This window comes from Mobula birostris, chromosome 21 (assembly GCF_030028105.1).
Source record: "Mobula birostris isolate sMobBir1 chromosome 21, sMobBir1.hap1, whole genome shotgun sequence".
NCBI classification, from domain to species: domain Eukaryota; kingdom Metazoa; phylum Chordata; class Chondrichthyes; order Myliobatiformes; family Myliobatidae; genus Mobula; species Mobula birostris.
Window position 1 is genome coordinate 3466246 of NC_092390.1, and position 13444 is coordinate 3479689.

Here is a 13444-nt window from a genome sequence, read left to right on the forward strand (position 1 = left end):
GCATTTAATTTAATTTTATTTTACCTGGGTAGTCCCTTCCTGTATTAACTCTGTATCTAATAATTCCCTTAATATCTAATTATCTCTCAATGATTACCTTTAATGACTGAGTTTTCACAGGCCCCTGAGTAAGGAATTCCAAGCAATCAGTACCTCTGGGTGAATAAATTTCTTCTTATCTGTCCAAAAGAGCCAATTTCTAGCTTTGAGATTATGAACCCTGGTTCAAATACCCCAGGCAGTGGAAACAAATCTCCTCATCCAACCTGTAAACCCTCTTAAGTATTTTGCATGCTTCAATATCACAAATTGTTCTCCTAAACTTAAGGGAGCATGGTCCAGTCTTCTTAGTCTCTCCTTGTAGGATAAATGACGTGGCAGGAATCAATTTGGTGAACCTTCATTACACGCACTCTTATCCTATTCCCACGCTCAGGAGACAAGACTTGTACATATAAGTACATATATATCACCATCTACAAGCCTGAGATTTATTTATTTGTGGGCATTCACAGTAGATACAAAGAAACTCAATAGAATCAATGAAAATCTACACATAAAGATGGATAAAAAAACAACCAATATGCAAAAGATGACAAATTGTGATTATACAAAAATAGTAATTAATTACTAAATATTATTGGGGACATGAGTTGTAGAGTCCTTGAAATTGCTGTTTGCTTCCCTAATTGCTTGCTGCTCCTATCAAATGGAAATGGAAGAAGCAAGAAAGTAGCAAATGTAAGCTTTCATGCGCAGAATGCTGAAGGAACTCAGTAGGTCAGGCAGCATCTATGGAAATGAATAAAGAGTCAACGTTTCAGGCCAAGACCCTTCTTCAGGACTGAACTGGAATGGGGAAGACACCAGAATAAAAAAGTGGGGGAGTGGAAGGAGAACAATCTAGAAGCTGATAAATGAAACCAGGTGGGTGGAAAAGGTAAAGGGCTAGAGAAGAAGGAATATGATAGGAGAGAAGAATGAACCACAGGAGAAAGGGAAGGAGGAGAGGACCCAGGGGGAAGTGATTGTCAAGTGAGAAGAGGTAAAAGGCCAGAATGGGGAATGGAAGAAGAGGGGAGGGGGAGGAAATTTTTTTACTAGAAGGGGAAATCAATATTAATGTGATCAGGTTGGAGGTTACCCAGATGGAATATAAGATGTTGCTCCTCCGCCCTGAAGGTGGCTTCGCCTTGGCGCAATTTATGACAGAGCTCAGCAAATGTAGAGGAGGGTGCATAGGACACAATAGCCAACCCCAGCAAATTCACAGGTCAAGTGTTGCCTCACCTGGCGGGACTGTTTGGGGCCCTGAGTGGAGGTGAAGGAGAAAGTGTACAGGCAGGTGCAGCAATGTGGCTGCTTACAGATGTAAGCTTTGCTTCTTTAAAAACTGTGATGGAGAAAATAATGGAGAAGGAGAAAATGACAGACATTAAGGAAAGAACTGCATCTGTGAAATCGAAAACAATGCTACCAATAGTAGGAAATAAAGGGAGGGGCAAAATGAAGAGAAAACGTTAGAACCATTATTAATCTTAAGAAAATGGAAACTAACCTGAAAAAGACTTGTGTACTTCAGAATAAAGAAGCAACAAAACAGTTAAAAATCAGAACATGATTAGAGGTGGATATGGTTTTAAAATGGGCAAATCAAGTTTGGCATATTTTATTTGTGAAGGTTAACAGGATAAATAAAGGAGAATCAGGGTATATGGTGCAATTGCTGTTTGAAAGTTCTTTAGGTTTACGAAGTTACTGTACAAGATAAGGACTTGTGATATTAATAATAATATATTGGCATTGCTGGGGGATTGGTTACCTGATTGGAAACAAAGAAGCATTTGTTTTCATGTCAGTAAGCAAAAACCACAGGGATGCCACAGACACCAGTGGCACAGACTCAGCTATTTGCTGTTTACATTCACCTAAGATGATCTGACTAAGTGTATTGTATCCATACTTGCTGACAACATGGAGATATCTGGGAAAATATGTTGTGAGGACACAAATATTTGTAAACCATTAAGTGACAGTGGTTATCGTGAGTGTAAAATCGTAGGTTTTGGTTAGTTGAATGAAAAAAGACAGAATATTAATTAAATGGTGGAGATAAATAAATATTCGTAGAGATCTGGGTTTCTTTGTGAAAGAAACAGAAAAATAATATATGTGACAGATATATCAAGTAACTAGGAAGGCACATGGAATTTGAGCCTTAATTTCAAGGGAGATAGAATTTAAAAGCAGGAAAATCATACTGCAACTTTATAGGATTACGATGAGACCACAGCTAGAGAACGGAAAAAAAGTCATGGTATTTTAAAAAAATTCTAAGGGGGCTTAATAGAGTGGATGCTGAGAGGTGGAGAGGTAGTGATGGTAGGTGCTAGAATCTAGAAAAAGAGGGCATTCTCTCAGTCACTTCACACTGAAACGAGAAGACATTTCTTCACTCAAAATCTTCGGAATTCTCTACCTTCAAATCCTGAAGCACATTCACAGCTGTAAAAGAGACTGTTAGGCTGCATGAGGATCTGGCATCAGCAACCTGATCAGACACTATCCTATTGATTATTAATAGGTAGCATAGGGGCCATGCTGCATACTAATGTATAATCAATTTACCCACAGATGAGTGTTATATCTTAGCTCTCCTGTTCATGGAAACTCAGAAGCATCACTAAATCACTTTGGGAATGAGCTTAAGCTTCTCTTAATGCCAATTGGATGGTGATGAATCAACATATAGGAGGGAGATTGAAAATCTGGCTGAGTGGTGCCTTAACCACAAATCAGTGTCAGCAAGCTGTTTATTGACCTCAGGAGAAGGAAACCAATGATCCGTGAGCCAGTTCAGATCGGAGGATCAGAGGTGGAGAGGGTCAGCAACTGTAAATTCCTTAGTGTTATTATTTTGGAAGATCTGTCCTGGGCCCAGCAACAATGAAGAAAGCACGGCAGCACCTGTATTTCCTTAGAAGTTTGCGAAGATTCAGCATGACATCTAAAATGTTAGCAAACTTCCGTGGATGAGCAGTGGAGAATATATTGACTGGCTGAATCACAGCCTGGTGTGGAAATGCCAATACCCATGAATGGATAATCATACAAAGGTAGTGGATTCAGCCCAGTACATGACAGGTAAAGCCCTTCCAACCACTGAGCATATCTACATGAAACGCTGTTTGATCGAGGAATGACTGCGCAGGCACGTGGATGTCAGCGAGGTAGACCGGTGGGAAGAGTATAAAAGGAGATAATTTTTTCTTTGGCGGATTGATAGAGGAATGACTGCGCAGGCATGTGGATGTCAGCAAGTTAGACCAGCGGGAAGAGTTTAAAAAGGAGACAGCTTTATAGAGCAGGCATTGGAGAAGAGGTAGACAGAGTAGGAGGGCTTTGGCGATAACTGATCGAGGCAAGGTCGGTTACCTGTGAAGAATAGAGAAAGGAAGTACGTCTCTGACGTTGGTGTTCTGTACTGGGTGTCAGGTGTGGGAAGTCCGGGAGACTCCCAGACTGCCGGAAGATCACATCTGCGCTAGATGCATCAAGCTGCAGTTCCTTAGGGATTGGGTTAGGGAAATGGAGCTGCAGCTCGATGACCTTCGTCTGGTCAGGGAGAGTAAGGAGGTGATAGAGAGGAGCTATAGGCAAGTAGTCACACCATAGCCTCGGGAGACATAAGAGGGTAACAGTCAGGAAAGGGAAGGGCAAGGGTCACATACTAGAGTACCTCTGTGGCTATCCCCCTTAACAATAAGTACTTCTGTCTGAGTACTGTTGGGGGGGGGGGGGGCGGCCTACCTAGGGTAAGCAACGATGGCCACACCTCTGGCACAGAGTCTGTCCCTGTGGCTCAGAAGGGTAGGGAAAGGAAGAAGGCAGCAGTAATAGGGGACTGTATAGTTAGGGGGTCAGACAGGCGATCTGTGGATGCAGGAGAAAAACATGGACGGTATTTTGCCTCCCAGGTGCCAGGGTCCGGGATGTTTCTGATCACATGCGCACTGTCCTGAAGTGGGAAGGTGAACAGCCAGAGGTTGTGGTACATATTGGTACCAATGACGTGGGTAGGAAAAGGGAGGAGGTCCTGAAGACAGACTTGAGAGTTAGGAAGGAAGTTGAGAAGCAGGACCTCAAAGGTAGTAATCTCAGCATTACTATCTGTGCCATGTGACGGTGAGTATAGGAATAGAGTGAGGTGGAGGATAAATGCGTAGCTGAGTTATTGGAGCAGGGGTCAGTGATTCAAATTTCTGGATCATTGGGACCTCTTTTGGGGCAGGCGTAATCTGTACAAAAAGGACAGGGTTGCACTTGAATCTGAGGGGGACCAATATCCTGGCAGGGAGGGTTGCTAAGGCTATTGGGGAGAGTTTAAACTAGAATTACTAGGGGATGGGAACCGAACTGAAAAGACAGAGGAAGGGGCTGTTGGCTCACAAATAGAGAAAGCTTGGAGACAGTACAAGAGGGAGGATAGGTCAGATAATAGAGAAGGGATATTCTTAGACCGATGGTTTGAGATGTGTCTATTTTAATGCAAGAAGCATCATGAGCAAAACCGGTGAGCTTAGAGTGTGGATCAGTACTTGGAGCTATGATGTTGTGGCCATTACAGAGACTTGGATGGCTCAGGGACAGGCTTTAGATGTTTCAGAAAGGACAGAGTTGGAGGTAAAAGAGGTGGGGGCATGGCACTGCTGATCAGAGATAGTGTCATGGCTGCAGGAAAGGAAGAAGTCATGGATAAGATAAGACGTGAGAAAATAGGACCAATAAAGTATGACGGTGGAAAAGTGTGTATAGAACCCGAGGAGATAGCAGAGGTACTTAATGAATACTTTGCTTCAGTATTCACTACAGAAAAGGATCTTGGCGATTGTAGGGATGACTTACAGTGGAATGAAAAGCTTAAGCATATAGACATTAAGAAAGAGGATGTGCTGGATTTCTTGGAAAGCATCAAGTTGGATAGGTCTCTGGGACCGGATGAGAGGTACCCCAGGCTACTGTGGGAGGTAAGTGAGGAGATTGCTGATCCTATGGCAATGATCTTTACATCATCAATGGGGACAAGAAAGGTTCCAGAGGATTGGAGGGTTGCAGATGTTGTTTCCTTATTCAAGAAAAGGATTAGAGCTAGCCCAGGAAATTATAGACCAGCGAGTCTTACATCAATGGTTGGTAAGTTGGTAGAGAAGATCCTGAGAGGCAAGATTTATGAACATTTGGAAAGGCATAATATGATTTGGAATAGTCAGCATGGCTTTGTCAAAGGCAGGTCGTGCCTTACGAGACTGATTGAATTTTTTGAGGATGTGATTAAACACATTGATGAAAGTAGAGCAGTAGATGTATGGATGTATAGAGCAGTAGATGTATGGATTTCAGCAAGGCATTTGATAAGGTACCCCATGCAAAGCTTATTGAGAAAGTAAGGAGGCATAGGATCAAAGGGGACCTTGCTTTGTGGATCCAGAACTGGTTTGTTTACATAAGGCTGAAAGTGGTTGTAGGTGGGTCATATTCTGCATGGAGGTCAGTGATCAGTGGTGTGCCTCAGGGATCTATCTGTTCTGGGACCCCTTTTCTTTGTGATTTTTATCAATGACCTAGCTGAGGAAGTGGAAGGATAGGTTAGTAAATTTGCTGATGACACAAAGTTTGGAGGTGTTGTGGATAGTGTGGAGGTTACAGCAGGACATCAATAGGATGCAAAACTGGGCTGAGACGTAGCAGATGGAGTTCAACCCAGATAAGTGTGAGGTGGTTCATTTTGGTAGGTCAAATATGATGGCAGAATATAGTATTAATGGTAAGACTCTTGGCAGTGTGGAGGATCAGAGGGATCTTGGGGTCTGAGTGCATAGGACACTCAAAGCTGCTGCACAGGTTGACTGTGTGGTTAAGAAGGCATACAGTGCATTGGTCTTCATCAACCGTGGGATTGAGTTTAAGAATGGAGAGATAATTTTACAGCTACTTAGACCCCACTTGGAGTACTGCACTCAGTTCTGGTCACCTCACTACAGGAAGGATGTGGAAACTATTGAAAGAGTGCAGAGGATACTTGCAAGGATGTTGCCTGGATTGGGGACCATGCCCTATGAGAATAGGTTGAGTGAACTCTGCCTTTTCTCCTTGGAGCGGCAGAGGATGAGAGGTGACCTGATAGGGGTATACAAGTTGATGAGAGGCATTGATCATGTGGATAGTCAGGGGCTCTTTCCCAGGGCTGAAATGGCTAATATGAGAGGCCACAGTTTTAAGGTACTTGGAAGTGGGTACAGAGAAGATGTCGGGGTAATTTTTTACACAGAGATTGGTGAATGTGTGGAATGGACTGCTGGCAACAGTGGTGGAGGCAGATATGATAGGGTCTTTTAAGAGACTCCTGGATAGGTACATGGAGCTCAGGAACGTAGAGGGCTATGGTAACCCTAGGTAATTTCTAAAGGAAGTACGTGTTTGGCACAGCTTTGTGGTCCGAAGGGCCTGTACTGTGCTGTAGGTTTTCTATGTTTCTAGAACAGAATCCATCATCAGTGACTCCCACCACCCAGGCTATGCTCTCCTCTGGCTGCTGCCATCAGGACGATGGCACAGGAGCCTCAGGACTCACACCACCAGGTTCAGGAACAGTTATTACCCCTCAACGATCAGGCTCTTAAACCAAAAGGAATAACTTCATTCAATTTCACTTGCTCCATCACTTGTTCCCATAACCAATGGACTCACTTTCAAGAACTCTTCATCTCATATTTTCAATATTTACCGCTTATTTATTTATTATTATTATTTCTTTGTTTTTGTATTGCACAGTTTTGCACTCTGGTTGAACGCTCAAGGTGATCAGTCTTTCATTGATTCTATTATGTTATTATTCTATAGATTTATTCAGTATGCCCACAATCTTAGGCTTGTATATGGTGACATATATGTACCTCGATAATAAATTTACTTTGAATTTTGACTTGGAACTAAATAGCCATTTAGAAATCTGTTTATTCATTGCCTGCTTTCAAGTGGTAACATGTTCTAAGTTCCTGTCATACAGCCAAGTTCACACAAGTTCTGCCAACATGGTGGACATGCTAAGTTGATGCCAGCATGTGCGCTAACACTTGTGGGCTGCCCCCCATATATACCTGTACCTAGGTTGTGTTGGTTGTTCAGTGTATGTTTCAATGTACATGTAATAAATAAATTGAATCTGAATCCATTAATTTTCTCTAATACTGCTGATAACTCAAAGGAATAATTGTAATCTCTGTTTTTTTTTTAACAGATTCTAGTGGTTCAACTCCAAGCCCGTTCCTGAATGCCAGGCAGTTTGTATTCTGGATACTGACTCTGATGTTGCAGTTCATTCTCTACTCTGTATTTGAATAGATACATTGCAAATAAAGTCAGCCATCTGCTTCAGAATCTCCAACTGGACCAAAAGAAAATTGTGTAGTACGATTAAATAAATCCAGGGGTTTTACTTTTCTGATTTCCTTAGATGGCACCAGATGGTCCATTCTTAGATTTGCACTTTATTTTTCTATGAATCAATACATATTGCCTTAAAATTAGAATCTTTCAAATGATAACATATGAATACTTCCTGCTATTTAAAAGAAGTAGGATAATGGTCCCATTAAAACAAGAAAGGAGTACGATGAGGTAGAATTTTGTTCTGGGTCACATGTGCCAAACACACAGCACAGCTGCAACTGAGAGTTTGGATGCCATTTCTGTTCCATTAAGTGAGTAAAACTAAACTTCTACAGTGAAGCACAAAATACAGTTGCTACTCTAGTTTAGCCTGTGTGGCCAAGGTCAAATTTCTATACTGAGTCACTCATGGGATGGCACTGTAGCGCGGTAGTTAGCACAACGTTTTACAGTACAGGCAACTCAGGTTCAATTCAATAAGGAACTTACATGTTCTCCCCATGAACGCGTGTGTTTCCCTGGGTGCTCCGGTTTCCTCCTCAGTCCAAAGATGTTCCGGTTGGTAAGTTAATTGGTCATTGTAAATTATCTCGTGATAAGGATAGAGCTAAATCAGGGGATTGCTGGGCAGTGTTGCTCAAAGGGGTAGAAGAGCTGTATCTCAATACATAAAAAAAAATAGGGACTTGTACATTAATGTTCCAAAAAATAATGAACTCAAAGGTATGTATTTTGTTAAATATCATACAAAAATCATCACAATAACATTCTTACTGAGATTGCTTGTTGGATAATAGAAATGACAGTATTCAGTCCTTTCCACCCTGCTGATATTAAGGAGGGCCTGCAGTAACCTGCTCTAGTTTTTCCTGTCCTTATCTTCCTTTGTGTCTATTTGCCCTTATTTTGTTGTCTCCATTTCTGCTTCAACAACTACCTATGACAAAGCATGCCAGCACTGGAAATCTGACTTGGGTTCATACTTTTAATTAATATACTTATTTGATTCAGCCATTGCACTTGCCACCTGAAAATCATGACCCTTGCTCACAATCCAACTCCCCCACTGATGCCTGACTTGTGCAGGCCCGACACAGCAGCCAGCTCTTGCGTTAGTACACCCACAAAGCCTCTCATCAACCCATTTACATACAGGCATAGCTTGTGAAGGAAAGACTCTGTGAGCTATTGAAATTGTTGGCAATGAGCACTCATGTTATACATTCTAAGAAAGCAACACACAAAATGCAGGAGGAACTCAGCAGGGCAGGCAGCATATAAGGAAAAGAGTAAACAGTCCAAGTTTCAGGCCAACACCCTTCACCACTCCTGATGAAGGGTCCTGGCCTGAGACACTGATGTTTACTCTGTTCCATAGATGCTGCCTGGCCTGCTGAGATCCTCCAGCATTTTGTGTGTGTTGCTTGGATTTCCAGCATCTGCAGATTCTCCCATGTTTGTAATACTGAGAAGTCAGTATGTCCTAATTTATCAATTCTCTACTTTCAACAGAGCTGTAACTTGCATAACACTTGGATCTTTGAGAAATCTCTATGTCCAAATGACTAATTTACTAGATGATTTAGTTCCTGTGCTCACCACTTCTTGACTTCCTGGAGTATTCTGGGACAATTCGACTTTATGCCTGAAAGTGTCCACATGCTCTTCAGTTAATCAATCACTCCCAGCACATCCCTTTCAAGTTACTTTCAGTTTTGAATGGCCTTCATCTTTATTCCATCATGATTATGATTTTTGAAATTTTTAAAAGTACATTTTATTTATACTGATCGCTCTATTTCAATAACTCTATCAATCTCTCTTTGTCAAGACCAACATTATCTTTATCTGGAAATATTTAGCAGTTAATCACCAAGAGTGCTGTCAGGAAATCTGTTTATCTCCCAGGACACCACTGCTTTCACATGCCTATCCTGTTCATGCCAAATTTTGTATCAGTAAACAAAAATATTTCCCGGGGTAACTTGTATCGGAAATAGGTCAAGCCTAGAGTGACCACAAGCCATGAAAGAATTGGGTATATTAGGAGGCAGCCATCGATCCCAGGGGATCATGGGTTTGTGCCTCTGGTGGATTGTGTCCTCTCTAGGCCACAAACCTGGGTGGGAAGAACCGGCTGTTTCCCATGCAGTGGGTTCCCCCTCTCCACATCACTGATGTAGTCCAAGGGAAGGGCAAGCACTGATACAGCTTGGCACCAGTGTCGTCTGAGATGTTGCCAGAGCGAAGTTGTAAACAACATCAAACTGCCTTAGGGACCCCGCCTCCAGATTTCTTCCTTGGGGTTTACTCCCGAAGTTTTTCCCATGGGTGTGTATGGCCGCAAGTCAGCGGAGGTTTAAAATCAGAGTTTTTTTCTCCTAGGAGGGTTGCAGTCTAAGGCTGACGAGCCCCATCTGCTCAAAGCAGCTGGTTTTGATATGCCAGTATCCAGCTTTGCCCCTTCTCTTGTCAGTAGAAACAGTTCCGCTGGGCCTAGTAGCTGAGCCACACATAAAGGCCAAGCATTGGACTTGGGTGTCAGAGGCTGTTAGAGACGCATGCCATTTGGAGCACTTTATAGGTAGTGAGTGGGAGCTTATTCCCACTACCACCCCCAGCTATGACAACCTTAGGGACCAATTGGATATAACACCTGATAAGTTCAAGTTACTCTGATAGATTTCTGTGTATATTTACCAAACTACCTTCGAGTTCATTGTAGATTGATCATTATTGTCTTAATATATTCCCTCTAATTAAATTTGTCACAAACATAAACACATGCTATGGTTGATAATTGATACAGTGCTATCCAATGCCACTTAGTTGGTCATCAGATTGAGTGTGTACAGTCTTGGAATTTTGTTTAGTGTAGATTAAAATATTACAGTTTTCGTTCTTAGGAATTTAAAGCTGACAATTAGCCAGTTTGAATTAGTTTATCTATGTGTTGGTATGACTCTTTCCAAAGAGATACTGGAATATAATCTGTATTGTGATTATCTTCGTATTGGGTTATTTAGATGTCAAATAGCAAATCAATAGTTCGGGAACTTGGGAAGTAAATTCCATGAGTGGGTTAAAAGAAACAGAATTAAATGTGGGGATTTGACTAAATGAAGGTTGATTTAAACTGTAATCCAATTGATGGAACTGTACACCTGCTAAATGTCTTGTTTTATTCTTATTTTTATTGAAATTGAAGGAAAGTGTGGGATGGAGCAGTGTGAAGGTAACTGGCACCACTAGTTTACCATCGAAGACTTGAAGTTGTAAAATACAATCAAAGAAAAGACAACAAATTTATAATTAGAACAGTAAAATGAAAAGTACTGAAAAAAGCTCTTTTAAACAGTTCTGTTTACATTAATTTTGGGTTGCTTTGTATCTTAAATGTTTTGCTTGTTTAAATGCTGCCTGTTTTGCATTATAGAAGTGGTAAGTGCTTTTAAAGTAATGGACAAGGAGAAAATTAATTTATCCTGATATCACATATGTGAAAACAGTCCCCTGAATGACAGTTTTGGTGTATGTTTTTCCTTTTTGAGCAGTTCTAAAAATCTTTAAATGTACTTTTTGTACCTGTTTTGATTTTTCAACTTTGATCAAGAAATGTATTACCAAAATCACGATAAAACTCATGATTACCTTTCCCGTTCTGCTTTTATCCTGGCTTAATCCATTGTCTCCTTTAAGGGACATCAGCAACTTTATCAATGTGACTGGTCTTCACTCTTGATAGATGCTAAGGTAAACAAGTGGTTATGGACAAACATTTAACATCCCTAGAATTCTATTCTTACTCAGGCAGAATACAGGACAGATTAAAAAAATAAGGTATACTGATTTATTTCATCTCTGTAACCCAGGAGACAGAGGTCATAGAGTAGGATCCAAACAACTATGATCTAATTACTGTTCAATCTGTCCTATGTGACTTAGCAATGTGCCAGGCCATAATTAAACCAATTAAACAATGAGAAAGATTGTCTGTCTTTTTTTTTTTTTTAACTTTGTTATTCCTTGCTTACCAAATTGGAGGCTGTGTCTTCTGAGGTGTGTAACCTAGAACAGTACAGCACAGAAACTTGCCATTTGGCCCACAATATTGTGCCGAACCAGCTAAAAAGCAAATCAAGGACACCAAACACTAATCCTGCCTACCATTGCAATATCCATATCCTTCCATCTTTCTCACAACCACGCGCCTATCTAAACATCTCTTAAAAATCTCTAATGTATTTGTCCCTATCACCATACCAGGCAGTGCATTCCAGTCATCCACCACTCTCTGAGTGAAAAAACTTACCCCTCACATCCCCTTTGAACATAATTCCTCTCACTTTCAATGCTGTAAGACATTTCAACCCTGGGAAACAGATACTCCCTACCTATGCCTCTTATAATCTTATAAACCTCTATCAGATCTCAACTCAGCCTGTGCAACTCCAAATAAAACAACCCAAGTTTATCTAGCACCTCATGATAGCACAGGCCCTCTAAACCAGGCAGCATCCTGGTAAACCTTTTCTGCATCCTCTCCAAAGCCTCAACATCCTTCCTATAGTGGGGCAATCAGAACTGTACGCAATACTCCAGATGTGGCCTAAACTGAGTTTTATAAAGTTGCAACATAACCTCTTGACTTGCCAAAGCTTTTTCACCATCTGAAGGTGAGTCCAGAATATGGATATAGTAGTACTGCTGCACAGCTTTACAGTGCCAGCTGTAAGATTGGGATTCGATTTCCACTGTTCTGTATGAAGTTTGTATGTCCTCCCTATGACTGCCTGGGTTTCCTCCCACATTCCAAAGACATTAAAGTTAGGGTCAGTGAATTATGGGCATGCTATGTTGGCACTTGTGGGCAGCCCAGCACAATCCCCACTGATCTGATTTAATGCAAACAACACATTTCACTGTTGGTTTGACATACATATGACAAGAATGCTAATCTTTTATCTTTTCCTAAATAGAATGTACTGTATGCCTCGAACAGCAGCCTCAGTGATGCCCAGGATGCTCAACATCTTTAACATCATGCATCTTCACTGATTGGCATTCCATCCACCATCCCAAATATTCACTTCCTTCACTTTTAACACAATGTACACTGTCTATTACATATACTGCAGTTATTCACCAAGATCTCCTTACTGGCAGCATTCCTGGTTGCAACACCTCAGTTGACAAAGGCAGTGAGACACTCTGTACATTTATTTCTTCAAGTTAAACACTGTACTGATTTGAAATAGATCGCCTTTTCCTGCATTGTCTCAAATTCCAATTACATTCAGTGCAAGACCTGGCGCTATTCAAAATGCAGCTCATTATCTTAATGACTTGGTCAAATAATGCTAGCTTTGAAGGTGAAACCCACATTCCAATGAAATGCCACAACCAATTATTGACTTTTCAATAAAATCATAAGACATAAGTGCAGAAGTAGGCCACTTGGCCCATCCTTAGTCTACTCTGCCATTCTATAATGACTTCCAGTGAAATGTGGTGCACTCAAACTATAGGGTCAACCAAAGGTGTTATTGTCCTTGTTAAACTTTTTTTTTACGATTGCAAGACCCTGTTGGACATTAAGAACTTAAAGTACTACAGGTGTATTCTTTCAGCAAATTGCTCATTGGCAGAGAAACTGAAGGAACTGGACTTGGTGTGAACTGTGATGTTGCTTGCAACAGAGGGGTATCAGTGTGCCAAGGAGGTGTGCAGTCTAACAGTGTGTCCACTAACCTGTTGCAAGCCCAATTCATCAGTTTATAGTGATGACAGTGGGGGAGCTGCGTGGCCTCGGTCATTGCAAGAACTAGGTCTCAAGCCGCGGTGTCACCCGCTCACAGCTGCTTGGGGGAGGTGTCGGAGTTGGGCATTCCATCAGAGTTCTGTAGGCAGTGTGGCACAGTATCCAAGATGGAGTGTCAGTGCTGCCCCCGATGTTCACTTGGCAAAAGACATACTGTATTGTGTTAGACTGCTG

General features: G+C 41.4%; 1 protein-coding gene across 1 annotated transcript in view; it reads left to right on the top strand.

Moving 5' to 3' along the window:
- cusr (Copper-only SOD repeat protein) overlaps positions 1-11436 on the top strand; it is a 143101-nt gene extending 131665 nt beyond the window's left edge. The window contains exon 10 of the mRNA XM_072239855.1: positions 7298-11436. Coding sequence (XP_072095956.1) covers positions 7298-7401 — 104 coding nt within the window. The 3' untranslated portion in view covers positions 7402-11436. The remainder of the gene's footprint in view (positions 1-7297) is intronic.
- Positions 11437-13444: the final 2008 nt, after the last annotated feature.